Source organism: Drosophila obscura, unplaced genomic scaffold, assembly GCF_018151105.1.
Source record: "Drosophila obscura isolate BZ-5 IFL unplaced genomic scaffold, ASM1815110v1 contig_109, whole genome shotgun sequence".
Classification (NCBI taxonomy): Eukaryota; Metazoa; Arthropoda; class Insecta; order Diptera; family Drosophilidae; genus Drosophila; species Drosophila obscura.
In genome coordinates, this window is record NW_024542690.1 from 1,218,209 (window position 1) to 1,245,732 (window position 27,524).

Consider the following 27,524-nt stretch of genomic DNA (forward strand, 5'->3'; position numbering starts at 1 on the left):
CAAGCTTTCCTTTTGGGGGTCTGGGGGGAGGGAGTCGGCTGTCAAAACTGACAGAAGTGGGCCCAAATCTTGCTCTCCTCTCTCTCTCTATTTCTGCCTCTCTGGTCTCGTGCTACTTGGCCTGCTCGCTCTCTCTCTCTTTCGCCGTCTCTCGCTTTGAATGTTATTGCCACAAAATTTACACTGGCTAACAGTTTGGCATTTCGCTGTACGTTTTCGGCAGTTTCGTGTAGTTTTTCACCAGGAACAGCGCCAGAGCCGAGGCAGAGGCACAGGCAGCACCAGCAGCAGCAGCAGCACAGTAAACATTTTTCGGTATGTATGCCTCGTGGCCGAACCCTCCTTCAGTGTGACGTTGCTGTAGTTCCGCGCGCCTAGTGCCTGGTGGGGAATTGTACGAAATATTTGTAGTTTTACGGTGCCTTCGACGGTTGTAGGTAAGCCCACTGACGCGTCGTCCCGCCAGCAGTTGGAGGGGAAAATTTCTAATCACATTTCCCTGGTGCTATCAGAGAAAAAAGGTAAAATATTACTCCGAGTGCGGTTTCGCGTTCCATCGCTTTTCTTTAGCGATACCCATACCCTTACCCTTACCCTTACTTATACCCGTACCCCCCTCCCACGCGTACCCGCTTCCGATTCCACTCCCGTACTGCCGCACTCCGTGTATTACCCCAGAGACAGCAATGCCGTGGTGGCCAGGACGTGACGTTCATCTTAAGCAGGGAGCGTCCGTCGCTCCGTGGGAGCGGGAGTAATAAGCAATTTGTGGAGGAAAAGTTAAATCGCGCAGCGCAGCGAGCACTGGCGAGAAATATAATTGATTGGTATATAAAAAGCGGAGCAAATCCAGTTCCAGTTCCAGCTCCAGCTCCAAAGCAGACAGCAGAAAGCAACAAAGCCAGACTTATCCACATAAATATATACTCATACATATGTACACACTATATATACCTACTAGAAGGAAGTCCTGCGAATTGGTGGGAAACTATAATTGATTGAGTGGAAAACAATGGAGTCCCAGCCATTGCGGATGGCACGGGGACGGCTGGATTTGTATCAAACTAATTGGAAATCTACGAGGCTGCTTTTCGAGATCGCTTCAAGGCAATTGATGCACTTGTCACGGCTAAATGCCGACCACAGACCACCGGACGGGCGGACGGGTGGACGGGTGGACGGTCGGACGTGGCCAGAACTTTGCAATTTCCGTCTTTCAAGCTGTGCGCTTCCGACGCTCCGCAAAAGTTGTGGATGGATGTCTGCCCAGAGTCGGAGCTCCATATGCAAACAAACTATAAAGGCCGCTGACAAACGAACAAAGCCAAAGACGATGTCGGTGGATGTGGATGTGTGTATGTGGGATGTGGGATGTAGGATATGGAGTGAGACTGGGGTGGCAATGATGATGATGATAATGATGATGATGAGATGGTTTTCCACAACTCGTTAGCATATGCCCCATACGGGAAAACAGCAGGGAAAACAAAGCGATAACAGGGACAGGCAGCATATTATCAGAGTGTTTTGGCCTTTTGGCCAAACCACGAACACACACGGCCCGACCGACAGCGAGAGCCCAAAACACGAAACGAAACGAATCAATATCGTATCTCCTGCGGCTCCGGGCGCAGGCGCCAGCGCACAGATGTGGGCAACGCTGTATTTCAATGTCAAAAAGTCAAGAGAGTGGGAGAGCCAGAGAGAGATTGGACTGGGGACAGGGGACTGGGGACGGGGAGCGGATGACAAAATTATGTAATAGACAAAAAGTAGATGCAGATAAATATATTATTAGTCGAAGAGAAAGGCAAGAAGCCAGCGCCAGCGGCCATTACATAAAGGCGGGCATCGAGAACAGCAACAAAAGCACAGAGGAGCAGACGAGCAGACGAGCAGATGTGCGAGGCTCTGAGCGCTCTACCTTTACGAGTACGAGTATATGAGCGCAATTCGCGCACCGTACCGTACCGTACCGTACCTACTTTCCGTGCGTTAGAGCAGGGCGGCGAATGCCTCTCTCGCCCACTCAACAAGAGGAACCCCACAGACACGACGCGATACGAGAAACACTCAGGCCAGGCCATGCCAGCTCAAAAGCTTCGCTCTTGCGTTGAGTGGTTTCGGCTCGATTATTGGATTCTAGGGAGGCAGAGGGGAACGGCAATGGCGCTGGCGCCGACTTCGCTGCCTGCGCCGCAGCAGCCTACAGCTGGTCGCCGCTCTGGCTCTGGCGTTCTGGCGTCGCACGAGCCGAGTTTTCCATGTAGGGAACACGGCAGTGTGCTGCAGAAGAGTGCGAACATAGCATGAAGTAAGAAGCGCCGAATAAAACATAGCCACGGCCTGGGCGCAAAGTGGAAAACCAAAAGTATTAAAAAGCCCACACTGACACTCACACAAACACAAACAAACACACACTGCCACACACACATGTGCGTTTGTTGGTGGCTGTGTGAGTGAGTGTATGCACAAGTGCACTACATACTGGCATACTGGCACATAATGTACGAGTATGTGTGCGCATTGTATGCACACATGTACATAACGTAGTATAGGCCCAGGCTTAACAATCAAATAAATCGCAAATCGGGAGACAATCGCGAGCCCCCTACGCACACCAACTGTGATCACAGTGGCCCACCCACCCCCCACCCATCGCCAACACTGTTAAACCATCAAAATGGTCCACCGTTCCGCCGACAGTCGAAATGGAAAACTAATTCAATTATAAGCAATAAATTCTTTCGAGCTAATTCAATTACGCTAAAAGCTGGCTGTGGGAACAGCTTTATGTAATAATCAGTGGGCAAAAGGCTGCGCGAGCGAGCGAAAAAAAATGTTTCGGGCCTCTGGCACACACTCCAGTCCGTTGTCGAAAAACGTATTGGATCGAATTTGTTGCTGTGCCTGTGCCTGTGCGTGTTACGTAAAAATGTTGTTTTCCTGCGGCACCAGGAAAACCCCCCCACAGCACACCCCACCCCACCCCCCTAATGGGCACTTACGTGCACGCTCACACAAAAGAAACCCTAATAAAGAAATATCGATAGAGGCAACAAAGCCAGCGACAACGACACTGCGCCTCGGGGTCCCCCTATTCAAGACTGTGCGAGTGTGGTGTCCACTATTTTCCAATTAGATGACATGCCAATAGACCGAGTGAATCGAGATCATACGCGACTGAATATAGTATGTCCTCTGATGGCCACTTTTGCTTCTCTTTGCCTTGCAGAAACCCTGTCTGTCTAGTGCTCGCTCTTCTCTGCGGACTTCTTTGAAACAAACACACTTCAGCGCCAACGATTTCCAATCTCTGCTCCTCCTGCCACCACCAACAGCAGCATCCACGGTAACGCGCGCACACACAGGAATCTCCGGCGGCAATCTCAAAGGAATACTTTCCCAACTAAAGTCAGGTAAGTGACTGAGTGAGTGAGTGAGTGGGTGGGTGGCAAACCTTTCGCAACTTCCCAAAAGTGTCCAAAGTATGCGCAAAGTATGCTCCAAACTTATACGCGCTTTACGTCAAATGTTTGCGCAAACTTTTCCACATTTTCACGCGTGAAGTGCCCGACGCGCGCCTAATGCTGGAAAAGTGGTGCAACCTCATTATACAATCTGCTGAGTTCCCAAGGAGATCTGCGATTTCGCTTGGACTCGATTCCGTTTGCCCCCAGCTGGCCCTGTTCCCAGCCGACAAAGCCAAAGCAAATAGGTTAATGCCAACTCTGCGCATACTTGATATTCTGCTGAACCAGCTAGGCAAAGGCAAAGGGTAGCGCGGCGTATACTTGATATTTGCTGACCCTTCCCCGAGCGGTGAAATACTCGTAGCACACAGTCGAACCCAGCTTATTTGCGTGTTTATTGGCCTTGACTGTGGCTCCGGCTCCGGCTACGGCTCCGACTCTCGCAGTCGTATCAAAAGAACTTCAAACGTAATTGGATAGCCATCCGGTCGGGGCTGTTTATTTGCTGAGGGAGAAGGAAACGGGCTATGTTTCTGCTGGGGCCACACCTTGAGCCACCTGCCCATAAAATTCTAAGCACGAATGCCATAAATTTTCGCTTTTATTTACATATATTAAGTCGGGCATGCTCGTCCTTGGTGGAACACGCTGTCCACACTGTCCACACTAGCCACCGACGGTCTGTCCACCCGTCAACCCCTTTCCATTACCCATTTTCAGTTTCTGGGAAGCTGGAGATTAAAGTGAATTTTCCAAACTGCAAATGCTCTGGCCAATAAACAATTCCGACGTTTGCTGACTGACTGCTGGCCACAGGGCCCCGAGCCGGAGCCGGAGCCGAGCTGGAAATTCCTTGCAGCGCCAGCTTAATTCATTAGCTCGAACAGGAAGTGGAGGCAGCGCCAGCCCAGGAGCAGATACTGCCTGGCACCGGGACCTGGGCCCTGGCAGGGCCTTCCCGCTGCCAGTCGTCCGACGTCCGCCCGCTGGCGAATGCTTTTTATGTCAAACTAATTTCGTTGCTCGTTTGCTGGTGTTGTTTTAATTTGCGCAGCTAGCCAAGCCAGAAAGCAGGCTGCCTGCCGCCCTCGGCTTAAGTTCGTTAGCCCAATTTGCGCAAATATTAATACATGGCTACAAAGACAGAGACACAGACACAGCACCAGCATCAGCAGCAGGATGCTTTGCTGAAAATGAAGCTGGAGCCGAGGCCAAAGCTGATGCTTCCCCGCCAGCGGCGTTAATAAAATTGAAAATTTTTGGCTGGGAGGCACTGAGCCCACATTCATTACGGCATTATTGTGCTAGAGCACCCGGACCAAGGCTGGGATATTAGATTTCCCCGAATTAAGTACAGCATCAGGGGCGACAGCGACAGGGCCGACAGCTGCAATTGATGGAGATGTGGCAGCAACTGAGTCCCCAACAGAAACAGACACAGAATTGAAATGGGAAAAGAAGGCGTTAGGGAAGGGAGGGAGGAAAGGGAGTTCTTTCCTCATCTCGAAAGCGGTTCCAAAGGAAACGTCAACGACGGGGCCGCAAAGGCATCCTACCAACGGCATTTAAGCTAAGCGGCTTAAAGTATCAGGCCCGGCCAGGTGACAGGCCAGCTCGGCGGTTCGTCGGCGGTGGCCCCTGGCCCTGGCCCTGCTCTTGCCCGTCCTGTCGCATCTCAATTTAATTTGCTCTTTTCTCTTTGCTGTCTTACAGACAGAGGCAGAGGCCAGCGCGGACCGCGAGTGCACTCACCAGCGACCGGAACTCTCCGGCAGGAACGGAACAGGACAGGACAGAACCTTATCGAGCCACGCCTATAAAGCTACAGCCCCAAGATGGCGGCCTTCATAGCCAAGCAAATGGTTGGAAACCAATTAAGTGCCGTTAAAGGTAAGTCAGGCGAAAACGCGCGCACAGATACCATACTCGCCCGCACACTAGAGTCCCCCCGCCGCGGCGGTGGTTGGTTTTATTTTTGGCACCCGATCAATATAGGCGTACCCTTCCCCATGGGATATCCGGGAATGTATACATAATTCATTTTCAAGCTGCTGCGCAGCAACAAAAAATAACCACACATGAGCGGGAAAGTGGCCAACGCTTTTAGGCACACACCCTTCTCCCCTCCACTCCACTCTCCGGTGGGGCATTAGGTAATGTCATTCGGTCCCATTGTTGTTGCTGCGACTGCGGCTGCTGCTGCTGCTGCTGCTGTTTAATCAGCGTCTGTGCAATCGCTCGGAAAATCATTGAATGCTTTCAGAAAGGAGCTAGAAGCAGGACGACGATGACGATGACGATGAGGATGAGGCAAGGATATTCAAGCTAAAATGCTTATCAACCAGCCACACGCGAGCACAGCCGGAGCCCCAACGGAGCATTTACATAGAGCCGCCTTCTGTCCCAGGCCACAATGCCCCTCCACCCGTCCCGCTATCCGTATTCGATTCGATTCTATAAGAAGACCCGTTCAATTTGCAAGCGCCGACGCGATGCTGCTCCTGCGCCAAGGCATCGCCATTACGCGCCTGGGGCTGCAGCCGGAGTGGACCGGGTGCACATTACCGGCTCCCTTATCGAGCGCAGAGATTCTGCACGAATGCGCCGGCAAGTGGTTTCAGCAAATTGATACACTTAATTGTATAGATTGATGTTGAATTTGCTGCACTCCTTTTCTTTCTCTTTCTCTTTCCCTTTCCCTTTTCCCTTGCTGGGGTGGGCTCAATCATTTGCCCCCGCCACAGTGCGCGTCCCCGACGGAGCTTCCTTTGTCGAGCTGTCAGCTGCGACTCAGGTCGAGATTGCGGCTAATGCGCCCCGACCAAGCCCGTCCGTTGGGCCGTCTGTCAGACCTGGCAGTGACGTGGACTTACCAAGTTCGAGGAACACGGAAACGCTATTAGCATGGGCGTAAAGTGCGAAAACCCGAATCAATTCGTACGTACGTACGTATGTATGAATGTATGTATGAATGTATGCATGTGTAGGGTTACGTTTGTGTGGGATATTCAGAAGTACGCACACTCGTACGTGTGCCAATTACCGAGATACTCTTACTAAGTTGCAGATATCCGCATCCGTGGCGGCTACTTTCGGCGCTCAATGGTGCAGCAAGCAGCCACTTAAAGTTCTCCATAAAACTGCGGATGAGTGATGAAAACGAAATAAAATATCCCCATAAAAGCCATATTCAGGGAAGCCTCTCGTTCCCCTTGATTCCTTCGCCCTCGTACTGGAGACCAAACGGAGTCCAGCCCCCTTCTCTTCGCTCACATGAAGAAACATCTTTTCTGGCTTCGAATTCGATGGAGCGAGTGGGGGGTGGAGGTAGGAGTGGTAGGAGTATTAGGAGACGGAACGGTCCCGGCTAATGCGTTTCCATTGTCAACGACTGCTCCCGCAATCAGACAATTTATTGGAGCTCGCCCCGAGTTGGCCTTTATTACTATTGCCTGTCTTACATAAGGATAAGTTATGGATTTGTTGTATCCGCTCGCAGATTTGTTGGACTTCGCGCCTGGCGATAGTAAAAATGTTCGGGCCTACTGTGATCCAACATCAAAGGGCTTTCCGATAAAGTATTGCTTAAGCGACACAAGTTTTCCCCATTCATACCCCCGTACATTGTACACACATGCATACATATGTATGTCTCAAAATAATAAGCTCCCGGCTGAAGGAAGTTCAGCCAAGAGAAAATATCCAGAGGGATAAATTATACAAATTCTGACTGCGACTGCTACACTCCATCCAAATCAATACTTTCCATAGCATTATTTTTTTTTCTCTTACGGTTTTTTAACAACTGAATTTTCTTTAATTTTCAGGTAAGCGTTCGCCAGAGAAACTCCCATAAGAGCATCCCATAAAGTTGCGTAAGTTGCGCTATCGCTCCAAAGCCCCGCTCCCACCCCCTAACATAACGATCCAACAGATTTGAAAAGTTTCGGTAGCATACATTAACAATATAATCGAATAATATTAATAGTCTGAATCATTGTTTTGAATGGCACAACCCGTTTAGTTTACAGTTTACAATTTACAGTTTACAATTTACAATTTACAGTTTACAATTTACAGTTTACAGTTCACGCTTCTGTTTCAGTTTTGAATGGACGCACGGTTTTGGTTTCGGTTGATTGGCAGTGGCATGAATACATGATTGAAATTTACGAATACTCGTAGTACCCATAGAGCCGTTCAAGATTGAAACTCCGAGCAAGGTTTTCAATACGAATCGAATCTCAATATATTTTTGACCTAAGCTTAGCATTGCACAACACAAATAGCCACGTATGTTTCGAATAATCAGCGCATATACCGAGTATATACCCATTTGCATATGCACTCCCTGTACATACCCCACGCCATCGACATCCCCTCCCTGCATAACCCACGAAGCTCAAGGCTCAAAGCATCAGTGTCCTACCAAGATCATCGAAGTAACCCTTGGTACTCCAAGGGTTCCTCCCGTCCATTCCACCCCCAAGTACCTCTGAAAACTCCCAAAAACTACGTATTTTTATGCAGTTATCGTAATTTATGTAAGCTAAGTACACTCACAGATCATATAACGTTAATCCCAACCAGCATAAGAACCTCCTCTTCGAGACACCAACGGAAAAGAAAAGAAAAGAAAATCAAAGAAAAGAAAAGAAAAAGAATGAAATTTATTTGTACGCTCCTCCAATGCCTTCACAGCCGAACTTTACCTCATTGTAAAACACACAAACACGAGAGCTTGACAAACACACCCCACCCAACCCAACTCCACCCCACCCAGTCCAAGCACCTAGGACGACTCCCAAGTGCACAGCAATTCTACCCCAGGACAACCCCAAGCCACTCCACTCCACTCCACTCCACTCCACTCCTCTCCTTCATGCAACAACAGCAACAAATACAGCAACAATGCGAACACCATGAACAACAAAAGCCAGCAATGAGCCCAGCCCAGCTGCCATCGCCCCGATAGCAACAAAAAAAAAACCAAACAGAAAACACAATTCAATTTCTTCTATTACACTTTCTTCCTGCCTACCAGAGCTCGTCTCTCTTTACGCTCTTTATTTCGTACTCGAACATTACAATGACTGCCACGCCCATATCCTTATACACCCAAACACCCATGCACCCACCCATACCTCCATCCCATCTGAAATATAAAGCGGAAATTTAAACCAAAGAAGAAGAAAGACTGACTGGGTGCTTGGCCATCCAGGATCTATCCAACAATTCCATATTGGCAACCTCCTCCACGAGTCGCACACACAGTCACAGTCACAGTCACAGTCTCTGACAGTGACAGTGACAGTCACACAATCACACAACACTCCTTCCTATTAAGCAGCTCCTCGAGAACGTTTTTCTACTTATTCAGCTTCTCCTATGATTATGATATATTCGTACCATTACCCACATTTAACTTAATACTCCACTGTATTCTCCTATATACATATACTCTTACTCGTAATCACACAAATGTCGCAACTTGCAACTCGCAGTCCATAAGCCTAGCAACTAATCCCAACAGAGAGCGGAATATTAATGGAACTTTACCTTTACTTTCCCGACCACACGCTACACAGATGCTGCAGGCGGCGGTAATTTCTCAACCTTTCGTATTTTTGCATCTTACTCGTACTCGTACTCGTACTTGGAAACTCGTACTGTATATTGCATACTACTCGTACTTATACTCGTGCTTGCATATCTTGTATGACTTGATGGCGGTGCTGGAGCTGGTGCTGATGCCATCGCACCTTTCAGCATCCAGCGTCCAGCACTCAACATAATAAATCCATACCCACAAAATACTCGAACCAATAATACATATTAGTAGAATCTCTGATTCGATCGATATCAATCGCTGAAATTCCAAATTAGAATCCGCTTCCACTTCAGTCTCATGATCAGCATCCGGTTATGGGGACGTTGCCCTCAACTCACGTCCCAAAAATCCGCAAGCTTTTAAGTTTTACTCGTTTTGCCATGCTGCCCCGCTAAATATTGGATTTGTAGTGCTCCGATCGATACCTGCCCGACGCACTCCACAGAAAGATATCCAAACTGGGAGTTCCATCCCAGTTTTCATCCCAGCTTTCAGTTTGGTTAATTAGACTAGAAAACTTGAAGCAGCGTGCGGGAAACTTTGCACCGATCGAACTCCATTTAAATATGCATAAAAGCAAGACGCAAATGCAAAATGGAAAAGTTTCCAACTGAATTAGCGGCAGAAGGGGGAAACCACTTATAATTTGAATCCGGAGCAAATTGCGCTGCCACTTTCGATTCGGTTAGACACATGCAGCTGGCAAAAGTTCATGGGACAATTATGTTATGCACATCTTGAGTTTGTTTCTGATTAAAACACTCCATTGCCATTGCACACATATACACATACACATACACATACTCGTACATATATACATACTTCACGAAAAACCACGATTTCCGTTCGATAACTCTGGATCGAACTGCGCCTTTTGTTTCGTTTCCCATTTCGCTAGAGTTTCTGTATTTCATCTGTTTCATCTGTATACGCCAACAATCAAGACAAAATATAGTTTGATTTTATACAAAAATACGTTACCTTTGAAGCGTTACATTCGAACTCTTTCTTTCTGCGAAAATTGTTTTGTTAAAGTGCTTCTTTATCTACTTCTGCTCCTTCTACTCTACTATCGAACTTCTTTCGTACTACTTTGGTACTACTTCTACTTCTACTTCTACTTCTACTACTACTTCTACTACTGCTATGTACTACCCAAACAAATATGGAACCATACTAACTACAAACCTACTTACATCTTCTACAATTCTACTATAACTACTCTAACAACTACAACTCAACTACCACCTATATACTACGAATTTACAATGAGGTAAAGTATAAGTATAAAGTATTAAGTATCTCATAAAAGTATCTCAATAAAACACAATCCCATCGATACTAAGCAAAGTCTGTAAGCGACACACACATGTGTACCTAAGAGTGTGGGGAAGGAACGTGAACAGCCCACACCCCACAGCCCACAGCCCACACCCCTTAGCCCTGAATGAATGCGCTTTGATGAGCAAACATTTTGACACATGCGGGGACTGCCACACTCCCCATTCTCTTCAAAGGGAAGACAGGCACGGCACAGTACAGTACTCGAACAATACTGGCTACGTCGCTCTCGGTGTCCTCGTCCGAGTCCTTTAAACCGGGCAAATATTGCTGATATCTGCAGGTTTTCAAATTGTCTTGGCACGTGCGTCACGGCATATGCTTACCGCAAGTGGAAAGCCCGTAGGTATGCAACACTTTGACACAGAGACACAAGACGGACACAACTCAAAGAAAACTATACATACATATGTGTACATACATATGTACATGGCATAACGATATCGATCCCTAATCTTGCAGATATTGTAACTTTCACCTTGCTGTGCGAAAGGGTTACCCAGTGTTACCCAGTGTCCCCCAGCGGTGCTACCCCAGATAGAAATCCACACACTGCAGTCGTTCCACTCTCGTAACGTTCCCAGTACCAATACCAGTTCCAGGATACCAGGACCATAACTAGGACGGGGTGGTCTGAGGGGTGGGGGGCTTCAGCTGTTAAGGGCTCGGCATAAATTATGTATATTAAAAATTCCTCAAATATCCAAGAAAAGAACACCGACCGAAATATTTGCATGCAGCTTGCGAGTGGGCTCTCAGCCTTGCAGCATTTTTGACAAATTTCCCCGTTTGCCGGAGTCGGGCACGGAGTCGCATTCCAAGCGTGCCTGGCACAGGGTCGCCGGGGGAAATGGTGGGGGTCCGCTGCCAGATGAGGCATGCAACTAATTGCTGGCGCTACGAGAACGAGCCGTGTGCAACTAGCGTGCTGTCAATGAGATTTTCTGCTTGTCCGCAGAGGCAGTGCCAGATGCAGTGCCAGATGCAGAAGCAGCACAGAGGACAGTCTCTGCATAATTTCAGTACTTGCACACGCCCACTTCCTCTTACTTATGCGCCCTCACAGACACACACACACACACTCTCCACTCTCCATCGCCAGGGGAAGTGGCGGGGGTGGCACTCGTGCGGGGCGAGTGTGGCCATAAGTAAATATCGGGCTCCTTGAGGCTGTTAAAATGTAATTACAGAGGGGACAAGGGCAGTTGCTAATAGCGACTATGACAATGAAAATATTAGCGCGGGGCATGGGCATGGGCATGGGCATGGGGCATGGGCTTGGGGCATGTGAGAGGACTAGGCGTATTAAGTCAACCTCTTTGTGGAAGTCGCCCTGCTCCTCTAAGGCCTTCCCTTCCGCCAGCTTCCTGTCATTTGTGCTGTGCGTTGCCGTCCCTTTGACCCAGATGTGTGCAAGATGGTGGCGGTTTCGCAGAATCCTACAATACAAAGCTGAGCGGGCTTGAACCGGATTAAGCAAGAAAGTAATTTGCCGTTCGTGCCTTTTCACCAGCTCCTTACAATGCCAGGAGTGAAAAAATGACGGCGGCAGAGTGGGGCGTGGAGCACTTCGCACAAATGAGTGAAGCTTCTCTACTCTGCGCTTCTACGCCTCTACACCTCCCCTTCCCATGTACATTTCCATTTGCTACGAGTATGTATGTATGTACATGGGAGAGAGCGTGAGGGCAGGGTGTGGGGAGGCCTCAGCCGCAATAAAAATGGAAATGGAACTCTAATGTAGTATTCCTTAGTGTGCGCGTATTAAGTCGAATAAGTGTCACCAGGCGAGCATCCGCTCCACTTCCACTTCCACTTGTACAGCCCTAGACCCCATACAGCATCCTCCATCCTCCAGCTACATATGCCATATGCGGATAGGACAATTACGGCGGCTCCGCTCCCAGTTCGGGTTCGGCCACGTTCCATTCTCATCATCGGGTTCCGCTGACGTGTTGGTATTCAAAATAGCAGGCCAAGCAATAAAACGCACTCTTAGACTTATCCGAGCCACGGCTCGTATATCAGACTTATGACTTCGGCCAAATACTGGCTGATATATTTATGTATGACTGTATGTGTGTATGGCTATATGGAATGGGGCCCGTAGTCGCTTTCCCCAGTCCCAGCTCCACATGCCAGATAGGTATTAAGTACCCTCATTTCACCCATGACACGCAGCGAGGAGTAAAGCTTTTAACGGCAAAGAAAAAAGTGAAATGGACGATGGAAAGAAACGCCAACAGCCAAGAACCAACAACCATCAACCAACAAACCAATTTGTAAAGACGGACCGATTTTTCGAGCTGTCAGGAGCATTCCTGATGCAAATTGAAGGCTTCCGCAGGTCTTAAAGGGCCATCATTGGCGTCCCACCAACGGGTTGTCCGCTTCCATTAGAAGCCGGAAAAAAAAGAATGCGAAGAAAAATGAGGAATGAAAAATGCCGAACAAAAGGGCAGATGGAAAGGGAGATAGACACTCGTAGAGATGGCATGTGGGTAGGGGGAGGGTGTGGGGGGGTTGAACATCTTGCTCAAGCGGTGTTAATTATGTTGGCATGATAATTATATTACAATAGGCTTGATTAGTTTTTAATTGAATTGTGCACTCCATTCGGGGCATCTCTCGGATCTGCAACTGGAACCGAGTTTTAAAGAGTTTCCCCATAAACTCTGCGCTTTATGTATACACTGTATGTACTACACGTACATACACACACACACACATACATGCTTGTACTCGTACTTGTAGATACGCACGTACCGAACAGACCTTTGTTGCAGCCACAAAAAGGACAGGACAGGCCTGGGAGTGGGCACGAGTGGGCAGGACAGAGTTCGTAAAGTTCATAAAGCAAATTACGAAAGTCCCATAAAAGCGCAACATTTCCAGAGAAAGACTTGGAGCTGGATGGGGGGAGGGGAGTGTAGGTGTGGGGGTCCGGATATGGTACTGAACCTAGTCCTAGGCATGGACATGGACTTGGACGGGGGGGCCCGTCAGCCATTTGACACCATTTCGGGAAATCAATTTTTATTATAAAATACTTTGACTAATTTATGAAAACAATAAATGCGTCTGCAAATCAAGTCACAGTCACCCCCAAAAGTTCATTCACAAAGCTATTCAGCAAATTGATGACTATAAATTCAATTTAATGTGCGTTGCCTTTTGCACATAAGTGACGAAGGGAAGAGAAGGGATGAGCGAGAGGGAGAGCAAGAGCGAGAGAGCAGAGCACAGCAGAGAGCAGTGAGCAGTGAGCAGTGAGCAGAGACACCCGACAGAATGTGTGCGGTCATCCATCCCAGCCCTCCCCTTTGCTTTCGTCTGGAGAAGCACTCACTCAAGAGAACCGCGCGTAGAATTTTTGCGTTTGCGCCGGAGTAGACAGAGGAACAACATGGAAGAACAGCGAAGCTGACGCAGTCGGTGGCGCTGCCCGCGTCGTCAAGTGGGACAACAGCAATTAGAGCGAGCGAAAAAGCTGTCTAGCTGCTCTCATCGGAATTCCGACTCAAGGCCCGCAATCGACGGGGATCTGCGCCGGCGCTTCGCCACGACCAGACCAGAGTCACCCCCTGTGCTTAGGTCATCATGTGGGATGCTCAAATCACGACGTGGTCCAGCGCCAGCGACGCCAACCTCGACTGCGGCAGCGACTGCGGCTGCGGCTGCGACTGCTGTAACTGGCACGGCGGCAGGACATAAAAAGCCAAGCGAGTGCTGCCAGTACTCCTACTCCAAGTTTGAGCTCCTGCGGCTGAAGTTCAATCACTCTGACTCTGACTCGGACTCGGACTCAGACTCTGATTTGACATAAGCGACTCTGCCCAGCATCCATCCTCGAGCAACGCTCCGCGCGCCTCAGCGCCCAAAAGTCGGCAGCAGTCAAGTTTCAGTCAGTTGCTGCCATCAGTATCAGTTCGTGTGCGCTCGTGACCGCGTTCGCACTTGCACCTCGTGGTGGCCGCCACAATCGATTGGAATAGCCATGGCAACCGTGGGGCCGCGACCACGACCACGACGGAGCAGCCGACGACGAGAGCGCCGAAAACGACAAAGACGACGACCACGACGACGGCAGCGTGAGTGTGCCAGAACTGCAGCTCCTGACTGAGAGTGTGTGAGGCGGCAGCGTCGCAGCGTGGACAGTAGTGGCAGCATCGGCCAAGGCAGCGGTTGCACTTGCACTGATTCGTTCGGGCCCCGAAATACCAGAAGGCACAACTACGGAGAGGTAGCAGTGGTTGAAGGCGCCTAGAAATCATGAATTTCATTGGTATGAAGCGATTAAACCTGAGATTAAATGAATCTGCAGCCCCTGCGGATCCATGGTCTTTGTGCATCTTGATTTCCTCTGTTTATCCGTTTATGAACAACACTGATTCGTCTCCTCTCTGAACTGCTACACTGCTACTCACTGCTACTACATATGTACTATGTACTATGTACTCAACCTCAATCTCAATCTCAACCAACACACACCACGCTCTACTCTTACCGAATCTCTCTCCAACGTAAGTCTTTGCCACAACATTCGTTTATTTTTCCGTTTCCGTTTCCCTTTTTCGCCTTTACGCCTTTATTCCTTTATGCCTCGCGCTAAGCCTTAAGCTCATACGTAACCTAACCTAACCTAAGTGTAAACATATGCTGCCTCTGCCGAGGGAGAGAGGGAAGGAGGAACCAGCACCAGAGCAGATGGAAAGCAGCTCGGAAAATCAATCGATTGAAAGGGGTCGCCACGCGCGGGAGCGTCCGACCATGTGACTGTGACGTCGCTGTGGCTGTGACTGCATAGCATAGTTGCGTGGAGTGTGCCACACTCCTATCGATTTTATTCCGCGAGCCAGAGACCAGCCAGAAAAGTTCAAGGTCTGACCTGAGCGAAATCTGGCCGGGCTCGCCATCCGCACTCGCAGTGCAGGCCCGGAGTCCTTCCTGATTCCTGAGCCTAGAGAAGACTGCAGCGCTGGTACTGCCCGGCGAAGGCATCGCCCGCATGGCACTGGAAGGCATCGCCGAACTCGCGCGAGTTGCGCATAACGGCGTGCACCAACTGCCGCTTGCGCTCCTGCTGCAGGGGGCCCAGCTCAGAGCGACAGTCCACAAGCAGACTTCCGATGAAGTAGAGCCGCAGCAGGGTCAATTTCATCCGTCCCACGCCGAGAAGGGAGTCTATCCGTTGCTGCAGCGGCACCCTGTCCGGCTGCCTGAGCCACTGCTTGTAGCAGCTGAGGGCCTGTCGCTGGGCCAACAGACCCAGGAGCAGCTCGTTCGCGTTCACCTGGGTGGCCGAGATTCCGCTGCAGTTCTGGAATGCGGCGAACCGCCGCTCCGAGTCGGTACTGCGCCAGGCCCCCGGCGTACGGCTGTTGCTTCCCGCTGCCACCAGGCTCCTGGCAAAGTGCTCCGCCACCAGCAAGTGGTTGAGCGGAGAGCTGAGGTTCTGCTTTCCCAGCAGGGCGTTCACGCTGTCGAATATCTGTGCATACTGTCGCAGCTGCTGGCTCGACTGGGAGGGCGGCTGACGTTTGCGCTGGAAGCGCCGCAGCTTCTCCAGATTTCGGTAAAAGCTGCGCCGTCCCAGCACAATTTCTTGGTAGATGGCGTTCAGGCGCTCGTCTCCATTGAGGGTGAGGTGCATGATCCGGCCCAGGAACTGCTTCGAGCTCTGCTGCGAGATCTCGTCGACCCACACGCTCTTCGCGAGCTGCTCCGTGTAGGCTTTCCCCACCGCCGAGTACATCTGGGTGAGCTCCACCCGATCCGCACTGACCCTCTGCACCACATGGGCATAGATGTCCCCGGCGTACGTCTCCGCCAGCTGGTGACAGTCGGAGTCGACAACGTCTGCAAGAAAGGGCCAAGTTTGGCACGGCGATTGACTAATAGCCCACGCTTCCTACTCACCCATCAGATTGTCCGTCCAGATCCAGTTGAGCAGACGGTTCATGCTGGTGTTCTGCAGCAGCACGAAGTAGTCGACGAGCCGTGGCAGCTGCTTCACAACGATCGTGTCGGTGGCCTGCGGCGTCTTGCCGCCCAGCAGCTTCCTGAAGTAGCCGTCCCAGTCGAGTCTGGCCAAGGAGGCATTGCCGAAAGCACTGCGCTTGAAGTTCCCATAGCTGAACTGCACCTCATCCTCTATGAGGTCCGCCTTGAGAATCTCCCGGCGACTGCGCTCCAGGCTGAGCACTTCGAGCGCGGCCACATGAGCCCGACTCTGCTCGATGCCGAAGCTCTGAAGCAGCTCGCCCACCCGCTGCTCAAACCTCCTCATGGTGTGCCGTCGGGTGCTGTCTGGCCGGAGCACAACCAGCCTCTTGTTGGACTGCATAGTGAGCTCTGCAGTGAAGAAGTAGGGCGACCCCGCTTCGTGGAAGTGGCCCAGCAGTCCCAGCCAGCTTAGAGTCTGGTTTCTGCGGGCAGTGGCGTTCTGCTTGGCGGTCTCCAGCGCTGGCCAGCCGCCGCTCACCCTGTACAGCTGCGAGTTCTTCAGCGCATCCGCTCCGCGAGCGCTCTCGCAGGACTTGAAGAAGTTGACAAGCTGCAGCTCCATGTCCATAAGTTGCTCATCGTCGGCCACCTTGAGGAAGCTTTGGAAGCGATCCTTCCCCGTCTGGCTGAGATTGGCGCTTCGACTGCAGACATATCCGTAAAAGTCCTGACACGGCAGCTTGCTGGGGTCCAGATACTGCTCCAGCTTGTACGAGAAGTGCAGCAGGTCGTTCTCGACGCTGGCGGAGCTGTCTGCACAGCTCACGCACACCACCGCCGACAGCAGAGCAGTCAACACGCTCAGATACATTCTCCACGTGCTGTGTCTCTGGCGACTCGAATCGAAATGCGCACGGCCCTAGAGCACTTTTCACTGCCACTGCCACTGCAACTGCAACTGCCACAAGAGTGGACTCTGCCGCCTATTGCCTCGGAAAAGGTCAGTTTCTCAAAGGTCACAGCTAATTCCCCGGCGCACTTCCGCACACGAATCGTAATGCCCTGCTGGTCGTGTGTTTCCAGACTGAGGCACTGACCATAGCTGAGGCGCAATCCCAACTAATCGCGTTTCAAGTAGTTTACCCTGTCACTGGCAGTGGCACTGAGTCTGGGACGGGGACGTGGACTGGGAATGAGAATGGGACCGCGACTGCGACTGATAGCGATAACCCGATAGTTAGCCCAGCCCAGAAGCGGGCTGTGTGTAATCAAGTGTGTCAAAGTGTCAAGCATCGATGCTGGCGAGCTAAAATTGGTCATGGCCGATTTTGAATCGAATTGAATGTTCTTGAATGTTCCAAAATATTCCCCCTCCCCCAATAGCAGGGCGGAGGGATGGGATCCATATGCGATAACCCTAGAAATAACATTTTATAGCAATTTTATTGGCCACCGTTAACCTTTCTCATCCGTATCCTGTGCTCCGCTTTCAATAGGCGCTGTAGGAGGTGATGGCGGCGATGATGGCGATGACAAGGAAAAGGCAGAGGAGGAGGAGAGAGAGCGTCAGGAGGCCATCAAAGAGGCCGAGGACCGGCGCAAGGAGAAGCACCGGAAAATGGAGGAGGAGCGCGAAAAGATGAGGCAAGACATTCGCGATAAGGTGAGTGTTTGGGGTGGGAGTGATTAGTGATTAGTGATAACTGATCAGTGATTAGTGATTTGTGATTGAGATTTGTGGAAAGTGCACGGCCGGTCCGAACTTAAGACTTCCTGCAGCAGTTCAAATTGACTCTAGTAGGGAGTCCTTTTATCGAGCGACTCCCTAACGGAGTCAGATTGAATTACCAAGGAACAGACAACAGTGGAGCGAAACAACAACAAAATAAGTGTATCTGCTAAGAGAACCCTAGCCCTAGTCAACATCCGTACTCGTTCTGCATTTAATACTGGTTTCTGATCTGCCGATCATTTCATTTCGTATTTCCATTTGCCATATCCAGTACAACATCAAGAAGAAAGAGGAAATCGTTGAGGCGGCACCGCAAGAAGAGCCCAATCCTCTGATGAGGAAAAAGAAGACGCCTGAGGAACTGGCCGCCGAGGCGGAGCAGGAGGAGCTCGACGATTTCACAAGTAAGTCATTGTTGTTGATTCCGATTGCCCCCGACCCGACTGGCATCTAACTACTGCTGGTCCGACTCACCATCGGACCCGCCCCAATAGCTACTTTTGTGTATCTGTAACTGTATGCTCGTATGAGCTTTTCAGTTGATTTCCTTTTCGTTTTACAACCACTGCTCCAAGCGGCCACTCATGGGCCACTTGGGTCCAGACAATACCGAAACATGTTTGACTAGCAATCTACAGTAATCTACAGCTAAATACTCGATTAACCGGCGCTCGTAGTAGCAACTACTTGCTAACTTATGTATTGTATGTGTGTGTATATCTTCTGTGTGTCTCGTATCTAAATCTAACTGCAAGCGAACTATCCAACTCTAACTACTATCTGAATCTACTAACCAATGCTATCCTAAATCTATCTACTATACTCGTATCTGTGCTCTGTACTCTGTACTATGTTTCCTGTGCGTATGATATGTAAGCTCTAATCACCTATGCGTATACTAAACTCTAACTCTAACTCTACCTCTAACTTTAACGCTAACTTTAGCTCTAACTGCAAATCTAACTGTCCAAGATCTAAACTTCAACTGTAATGCAACGAATGAATATATACTTCTAATATGAACTACGTCTAAACTTACATTTACTCGTATAACAAGCGTGCACTCCATTTTCTCATTTCCTTTTCATAAGTTAATACGCTTCAGTTGGAAGTACATGTGTAGGTGTACGATATATGTACTCGCATATGCGAGTGGGTCTAGGACATCCGTGTGTACATAATGCATATGCTCGTACTTAGTTTCTTACAATTGATTTTCTCTGTTTTCTGTTTTTACACGTATTGTTTGGTATTGATATTGGTTGTTCCGTCACTGTACTCAAATGATATTGGGCTGCAACGGTTATCCTTAATTCGTTGCTAGAAGGCGGCGAAAGCCTCCGCGTTGTACTAGGTTTCATGTCATTCGATTAATTAGACTAAGGTAAGTGATACCATTCGTAAAACAGTATGTTGTTTCCTTTTGTGTGGTAATCTAATTGTAATACGTTTGTATTCATGAACTACTCCACACCTCCTTCACCACCAACAACAATTTTCGATTACTCTTGCTCACTTGCTCTATCTCTCTCTCTCTGCCACACTCTCTATCTCTCTCTGTCTCTCTGTAATTGAGTTTGAACAGAAGAAAAATACTTAGAAAACACCCAGAGAAGACTCCTCAACACACAGCTTTAGAGCTCCCACACGAATACAATAACCAATAGTAGATACATAGATATGTATGTAGAATAAACGGGAAAAGGTTAGGTATGGTTAGAGAAGTTAGGTGGGGTGGGGTGTTGTGGGGTATTGTGGGGTGGGTATGAACCAGTGTAAGATTAAGTTTCGAATTATTTACAACATTTACAATATTATTTGAATACATCAAACTCACAAACTGCACTTTTAATAACTGATAGCGGCTTGTATGATTTCCTACTACTATATAACTACATATAATGTTTCTAAACACTTGAACTTTAACTTAAACTTTAACTTTAACTTTAACGGCTTGCGTGCTTAACTGCATCCTGAAACTCCTGAACACTCGTAACAAAGTAAATGTGAACCAAACCAAACCAAAGCAAACAAATACAAACCAAACCAAACCAAACATGATGAACTCCAACCAAACATAATTATGATCGAAAAAGGACGAGCAACAAATACAAAACTTTTTCCCTCTCGTTTACTCTTTCCCTTCAATATGTGTGCTATATCTATTTTACACCATGGCCTATCGTATGTAATATATATATAATGCACATATACTGCATATGTATGTGTATTTCCACCGCACCGATCTCTCCTCTCCACATCTTGCCACTACCATCTACGATCTCCTTCTCTATCTCTCTAACTCTCTAACTCTACCTAATACATACACAGAAGCTGACACTGACCGTGACTACTTATACATGCATACATACTATACCAAACACGACAGTATCTACAACTTCGTTTCGATTCGTATTTGACTTTCCTACGGCAAGTGGTCCACGCCATCCCCTTACCACACCCAAGTATCCCGCCAAATTGAATACTTAGACATGGCTACGGCGACTGTACCCAACACAACATTTACAGCTACCCACCCGTAAAAGTACCGCTACAGTGAAACAGTTACAGTACATGGTAAAACGTACAACGTACTGGGTACATGTACACTAGCATCCATAAATACCAAATACATATACATAACAGTTAACATGCCTAACATTTGTAGTCTACTCTACAAAATATGCTTATTTATTGCTGTTTCCATACTCAATTTCTTTTACAGAACTGAAAAATCAAATAGAAACGCAAGTAAATGAGCTAAAAACTCAAATAGAGGGAAAATGTGTCATGCAGTGATATGTCAGTCATCATAAAAAGCTAAATAAAGTAATAACAGAACAAAAAAAAACCGTATAATAGCAACACACGTAACAATTCGAATAAAGCCTAACCGATGAAAACGAAATTTATTTAACGCATCCCGAACTTGAATTTGTTAATATGAGATCTGTTGAGTTTAATCATTGGAGCCACAATCGAAACGAATATAAGTCCTTAGAAAGCTAACCCAAAGCTTCATAACTCGTAACGTAACCCGGCAGCAATAAATCGAACTTAATCGAGCGATCCGATCTACTCTACGGAGCTTGTGGCAAGGCCTGTATGTCCTAACAGCTAAGGTCCGATAACAGAGTAGTAATGAAAGAGAAATGCGAATGCGAATCAAAATGCGAACAGGACGGTGAACTCCTAAGGAATTTTATTGTAGCTAAAGTATAAACCGAATTATTTAAAACCAAATACATATAGTAAACGCCTTTAATAATATTCAAATCACTTTGCTTCGATGATAATGTAATATACTCAAACCCAATATACAATACATAATACATAACCGTTGTTTAGTTGATAACATACAATAAAATAACGAAACGAAACTAAACTAAATGAAACTAACGAAACGGTACGATGCGATGCGATCCGATGCGATGCAAAAACCAAATCGAAACTAAACAAAAAAAAAAAAAAACATTAAAAAATATAAAAGCATCAAAAACAAATAAACAAATAAACACCTAAAATAAGCAAAAAGCTAAGAAAAAAATAAAAACCAATTAAGCGAATGGTGCGGCAGAGGAGGTTGCTGAATCATGTCGAACCGTCGAAATCCGTTGCTGAAAACACTTTGGACTTTATTCCATAATTGAGTATGGGAAGATTATGAACTAAATCGGCGCATATGTTGTAATTGCCATTCGAATATATAAGTATATATATATACACATGTTATGTATATTTCCATGAATTTAACCACAGAAAATTAATCACATTTGCAAAACGAATTGACTGCAGAGACGTTGAAATTATTGCTGGTTCTCAAACTGATCCCATGATCTGATCGCCTACAATTCAAGAAATCCAAACTATAAAGTATCAAGTTTCAGTCAGTTTGTTTTCGAAATTGCCAGAGAAATCTTCTTTAACAGCTGTTACATTCTGTTTCTTTCCTATACAAAAATACATACCCACACTACAATTGAGAGTTTAAAATCTTTCGAGACAGTTACTGATCTCACTGATTGATGCTTCTGAAATGTAAGTAAACTAACTAAATATGTACCTTTACCTATACCTATACTATACCTATACCTATACCTATACTTATATACCCTACCTATACCAATATACATTGAACATTGCCGAACTTGAGTTTCATTTCACATTTGTTTCGTATTTACACACATCTGTTGCGTTATTGGTTAGGTGACGGCTACGAGTATTCCGTAGGAAATATTGTATAACAATATATATTAACATAAACAACAAAATATTAGCTGTAGTCGTTTAGACAAGGACAATAGCTTATAAGAGACGCTAGGCAGTTCGAGAGCATAATGCTGTGATACATTTAGCATACATTTTTCACCGATAAGCGCACACGCCGGCCCCCAGGTCGGACCCACCCACACCACACTACACCTCAGTAGATCAGAAACCGAACACAAAACATCAACAGAAACAAAAACAGAAACAAGCCTGCAAATGGTCCAAGTCTGGTAAATAAAAAACAAAGATATCATACGACTGCGACATATTCCCAAAGAATACGATGCCAGGACCCAGGGAAATCCCTTCACAGTGCCAGGACCCATAAGCTGTTGATCTCTGCGTCGTCCGCTATACCGTCGCATACAGCTGTGAAGGTTAGGCACATGCCACATGCCATTTACATGCCAACTCTCCCACACAGTCTACACACATGCCACCAATATTGTACATATAAATACATACATACATACATATAACGATAGTTAACCGAATTCTTCTATGGCATAGAATGCAATATTGTGTGCATGGGTGTACGTACGTATGTATTTACATAGATAACGAGCCATGCCCGTTCCAAATCGGTCCTGTGGCATAGCCAAAGATGGATTTTCATTTGCATTCGATTTGGCTCGTAAGCGGCTCGTCCTATACATATGTATGTATGTGTTATCAGCAATATACCATCCGTTACATATCACTGAAATATACATCAACACCATCCTCATCATCATCCGAACAACTGTTTCACATTTGTATAATTCCTATCAATGACTGTGTACGCCTTTGGGGTATGGTATCGCTTAAAGCAATTACAACGCATGCATATGTATATAAATATATGCAATGATATATACTTTTAAGCATATATGTACATATGTATTTGTGTACAATGTAGATGGGACAGTTGGAAGGACATTTGTGATCCGGTTGACCGGAGTTAGATATCCTCTTAATTATCAGTCGAAAGCATTATTTTTAGTCGATATATAAGTACATACAACTAAAACTAAATAATATACATACAAATATGAATAAATGTTTTAATCACACTGCATTCTATATATATATAAATATCTCTCTCTCTCTTTCTCTGGTGTCTCTCTCTCTCTCTCTCTTTCTCTTCTTTTGATTTAAAACACTCTCTTAAATCTTTAATCTGCGCCACTTCTACTCTGCCTAAAATATTTATATCTGAAAAAACAACTTGAACAACATTTGCAACAACACGAAACAACAACAACAACAACTCTACCAAATCTCCACAACTACGACTCGATGGTCCCTCTCAGACATGTACTCTCGGTGTTTTATGTATGATAATATCATCATCAACAACAACAACAAGAACAACAGCACAAGAAAACCACTAGAGCCAGTACAACATCAACATCAACATCAACATCAACTACATCTACAGCAAAAGTAACTAACAAAAGTAATGTTATGTTATGTTATACATCATATGTATGTATGTACACTGTACATAAATGTATGTACGAGTTGAAATACTCGTTATCGAGACAACTACAACAACAACAACTACAAAAGCCCACAGCACAGCCAACAACAACATGAACATGATGAACATGAACATGAACATCAACTCAACATCAACTCAACATCAACTCATGACAGTTTGCTACAAGTTTTTCCTTAACATATTTCTGAACGTTGTGAACTTAATTTGTACAATATATGGCTAATCTTTAAAGGCATACATACACACACACCCACATTACAGTTACACATGCATATAAGTACATACATCCACAGTACATCCACACTAGACACATGCATTTAAATAGCAAATATGTATGGTGTTGTAAATGCTTAATCTACATACATACATACATACATGTGTACAGATCCAAGAACAATACCTACCAACCACCAACAAGAAATATATATGTACAATTCGCATAAAAAAAGTTACCATATAATGAAAATAGCAAAAATGCATATGATGTTATGTTATGTTATGTGATGATGAACAATCAATATATTATATACTAGTAGAGGAAGGGGTGCCGAGACAAGCGTCTAGTCTATCAGTCAAAACATCGCTCTCAGATTCTTCTAAACCATTCTTGACTTCATATGTTTCTTGTACACATATCGGCGCGGCAGCAACGCCTCAACGCCTCTCTCTGTCAATCTAATAAAGCAATCCCCTAGTGCCCCCATCGCTCCCTACAAAGTTAGGAACGATCGAACTAATGAAAGAATGCCTTAACGTGGCTCACATGACTAGACCATGAGTAGCAAATACATAGATGAATACGATGATGATGATTTTGATGATGAGGATGAAAATAAAGATGAAGATAAAGATGGTGATTCTACCAAAGGAAAAGGAATCCACAATTCTTAACTGTTACTTTAACCCACTTGTACTACTAGAGCTACGATACTACTTAGCTGCGTTTCCCTTCCGCATTCCAATCTAGTTTTACTAAATCCGAATCCAGATACTCGTATCTTAGCTAATAGCTATGCTCCTTTCCAACTCGAAACTCTATAAGCTCTATAAAGTAAATACGTATTGAAAATGTTTACCTAGATTCTACAATATCCATTGCGTTATTCTCTCAGATACTTATACGATGTTGACGGGCAGTTGAATTGTTTAATATATTGAATAAACATTAATAAAGAAACCGAAACAAAGGCAACTTGAAACATACAATATTATTCAATCATTATCAAGTTTTTAACGTAATCATAAATGTTTAAGATGTTAAATGGTTCAGCCGATTTTAATTTAATTTTGTTCATTTGTTTAATATTGTGTTACCGTTAATATTATAGTTATGATAATGTATGTATATGTATATCATAAAGTTCATAAAAGCAGATAATTATACATTATTATATATATATATATATATATATATATATATATGTGTATAAATATATATATATATACATGTATATGTGTAACTTAATAGGGAAATGAATTTAATAGAGAAACAACAGACAAAAATTATAAATAATAATGTTGGAAAGAATACCATTCAAGTCATTATTAGATGTGAAAGCAGTTCTATACACAACAAAAGGATAAACAAAAACAAAAAAACAAAAAAAAAACAAAAACAAAAACAAAAAAACAAAGACAAAACCTAAGGAAAGCGTTAATAGTTGATTAATTATATTGTTACTTTGAACATTTAATTCAAACCAAACCAAAGAAGAATAATAAAAACAATATATATATGTATAAATATATATGAAAAAAAAACACAACAATACATTGGGTTTTAATTCCAAGGCGGCATTACCCCGAAGACCCCTCGAAACACGTCAAGCGACCCGAACCCCATACATGTCCTACTATCTACACTGTGACTTTCTGCCTGCCCGATATCCGATACGTATAGCGATCTTGATTTGGCATGACTGTTAGTCTATATGTTTTTCTATATGTGTGTGCGTGTCTCTATCTCTCTATGTCTCTCTGCCTCTGTCTTTCTGTCTCTGTCTTTCTGTCTCTCTATCGATCTGTCTGTACCTCTATCGATCTATCCACCTCTACCTATCTCTTGTATCTCTGTGTCTGTTTACGTACCTCCAAATTTTCCACCTTCCACTTCCACTTCAGAACCATCCATACATATTGTACGTGCCTACAGGTGCATCCACGTGTTTGTGTGTCAGATACATACATATACATATGTACAATAAGTATGTCAATAGGCTGAGGTGCTGGTGCTGCTGTCTGCTGCCTATCTCTATTACAAAACCTACCTACTCTATTCTATTGCTAAGAACACTGTAAAAAGATTGTGTAATGGAATGTGCTACGTTATCAAATATGTATTAAGCACATGCCACATGCCATGCAACAAGAATCTGCGTCTGCATTAGCCTCCAGATCGGCTGGGCCAAGCATGGGCCATGAGGCATGAGGTAAAGGTGAGTTGCGTGTGTCATCCAAGCCCCTCTTCCTTAAACGCGCATCAGAGGACTTCAGTAAGTACTCGTACATGTATGTACAGGCACATGTACCCAAGAGTTTCGATTTTGTTAAGCTGTGTAACTTTTATGTTGTATAACCACCCACTTCGTTGCCTGGGTAAAGGTAGGTACTGGCGCCTACGCCAATCTATTCCTTTTCCATTTCTCATCACACCACATTGACTCAGACTCTCAGCCACAGCCACAGCCACTGACGACAAAGTTGAAGACCACAGCAGATTGAAAACAAAAGTCCCTTAGGGCACATATACTCGTACTGAGAGGGTGAAAACAATCAAACTCCGAACAAACTCTACTCTATCATTTCTTGAATTATTCTTGCAGTTGAGTTTTTATTGCAGTTTTACATGTCACCTTTGTAGGCAATTTTACTAAGTTATCAAAGTTGTTCCATTCCGTTGGTGTTCGTGTTAACTGATTTTGTCTTGTTTCTACTTTCAGCCAAGTTGAAAAAACGTCTCAGTGATGCTTTCAAAAATTGCCCATTGAGAAACTTGTTCTAAACAAGACCCAAAACGAAAAGATGAGAGTCCTACGATGATTCGGTCTCGGTTTCAGATTACACAAATGCATGCATACGGGAGTACCCGTAAACAGCCCGTACAGGTGAACAGTACGGGTGAACAGTACGGGTGTACGGGTGGTGTCCGGTCAATGCGTGCATGAGAGTAAGAAAAACAACCGGCTTCGGCTAGCCGAAGCTCACGTGCTCTTTTAACCCTTCAACGTGCATTATCTGCCTGCTCTTGTTCGGCCCAGGACATGCCATGGTGGCTATACTATGTAACTTGTGTCTGAACTAGGTTTACATCGACAACATCCATTTTAAAATGGCAATACATACGTACCCGGGAAGGTACCCAGCTATATGACAATTTTATTGAAGTCCCCCCTTCGAGATAAGCAGCGGACTTCATTTTGAAGTACCCCATTTCGTTATTACTTACGAGTAGAGTGTTTGCAAGTTGGATATTTGAATAGTAGTAGAACTAGTGAATTCACTTGAGTGCTTTGCAACGCACAATGATGCAGTTAGTTCCTTTGTACTCCAACGATAAGCCAAGCTACATACATACATACACACATACGTTATATATTTTAGGGACCGCTCGAAATCCGATTACCCCGTAGGCACAACGATTAGAGGATAGCAACTTTACGCTAAATCTAC

At 45.9% G+C, this 27,524-nt stretch overlaps 2 protein-coding genes across 11 annotated transcripts; one reads left to right on the top strand and one right to left on the bottom strand.

Moving 5' to 3' along the window:
* Positions 1-296: 296 nt before the first annotated feature.
* LOC111068931 (complexin) lies at positions 297-25,565 on the top strand. Of its 10 annotated transcripts, none has more exons than XM_022358729.2 (8): positions 297-315; positions 3,236-3,419; positions 5,187-5,363; positions 9,062-9,076; positions 17,877-18,034; positions 18,375-18,507; positions 20,829-22,141; positions 23,665-25,565. In XM_022358729.2, the coding sequence occupies exons 3-7, from the start codon at positions 5,309-5,311 to the stop codon at positions 20,900-20,902; spliced, it is 435 nt and encodes a 144-aa protein (XP_022214421.1). In that variant the 5' UTR covers positions 297-315; positions 3,236-3,419; positions 5,187-5,308; the 3' UTR covers positions 20,903-22,141; positions 23,665-25,565. The 10 variants fall into 10 exon arrangements, with proteins under 10 accessions (XP_022214421.1, XP_022214422.1, XP_022214423.1 ...); XM_022358725.2 differs by lacking the exon at positions 297-315 and adding an exon at positions 340-437; XM_022358726.2 differs by lacking the exon at positions 297-315 and adding an exon at positions 2,231-2,314.
* On the bottom strand, positions 14,976-17,532 carry LOC111068928. The gene is made up of 2 exons (XM_022358720.2): positions 16,345-17,532; positions 14,976-16,284 (listed from the first exon to the last, which is right to left on the bottom strand). The coding sequence occupies exons 1-2, from the start codon at positions 17,240-17,242 to the stop codon at positions 15,386-15,388; spliced, it is 1,797 nt and encodes a 598-aa protein (XP_022214412.2). The 5' UTR covers positions 17,243-17,532; the 3' UTR covers positions 14,976-15,385.
* Positions 25,566-27,524: the final 1,959 nt, after the last annotated feature.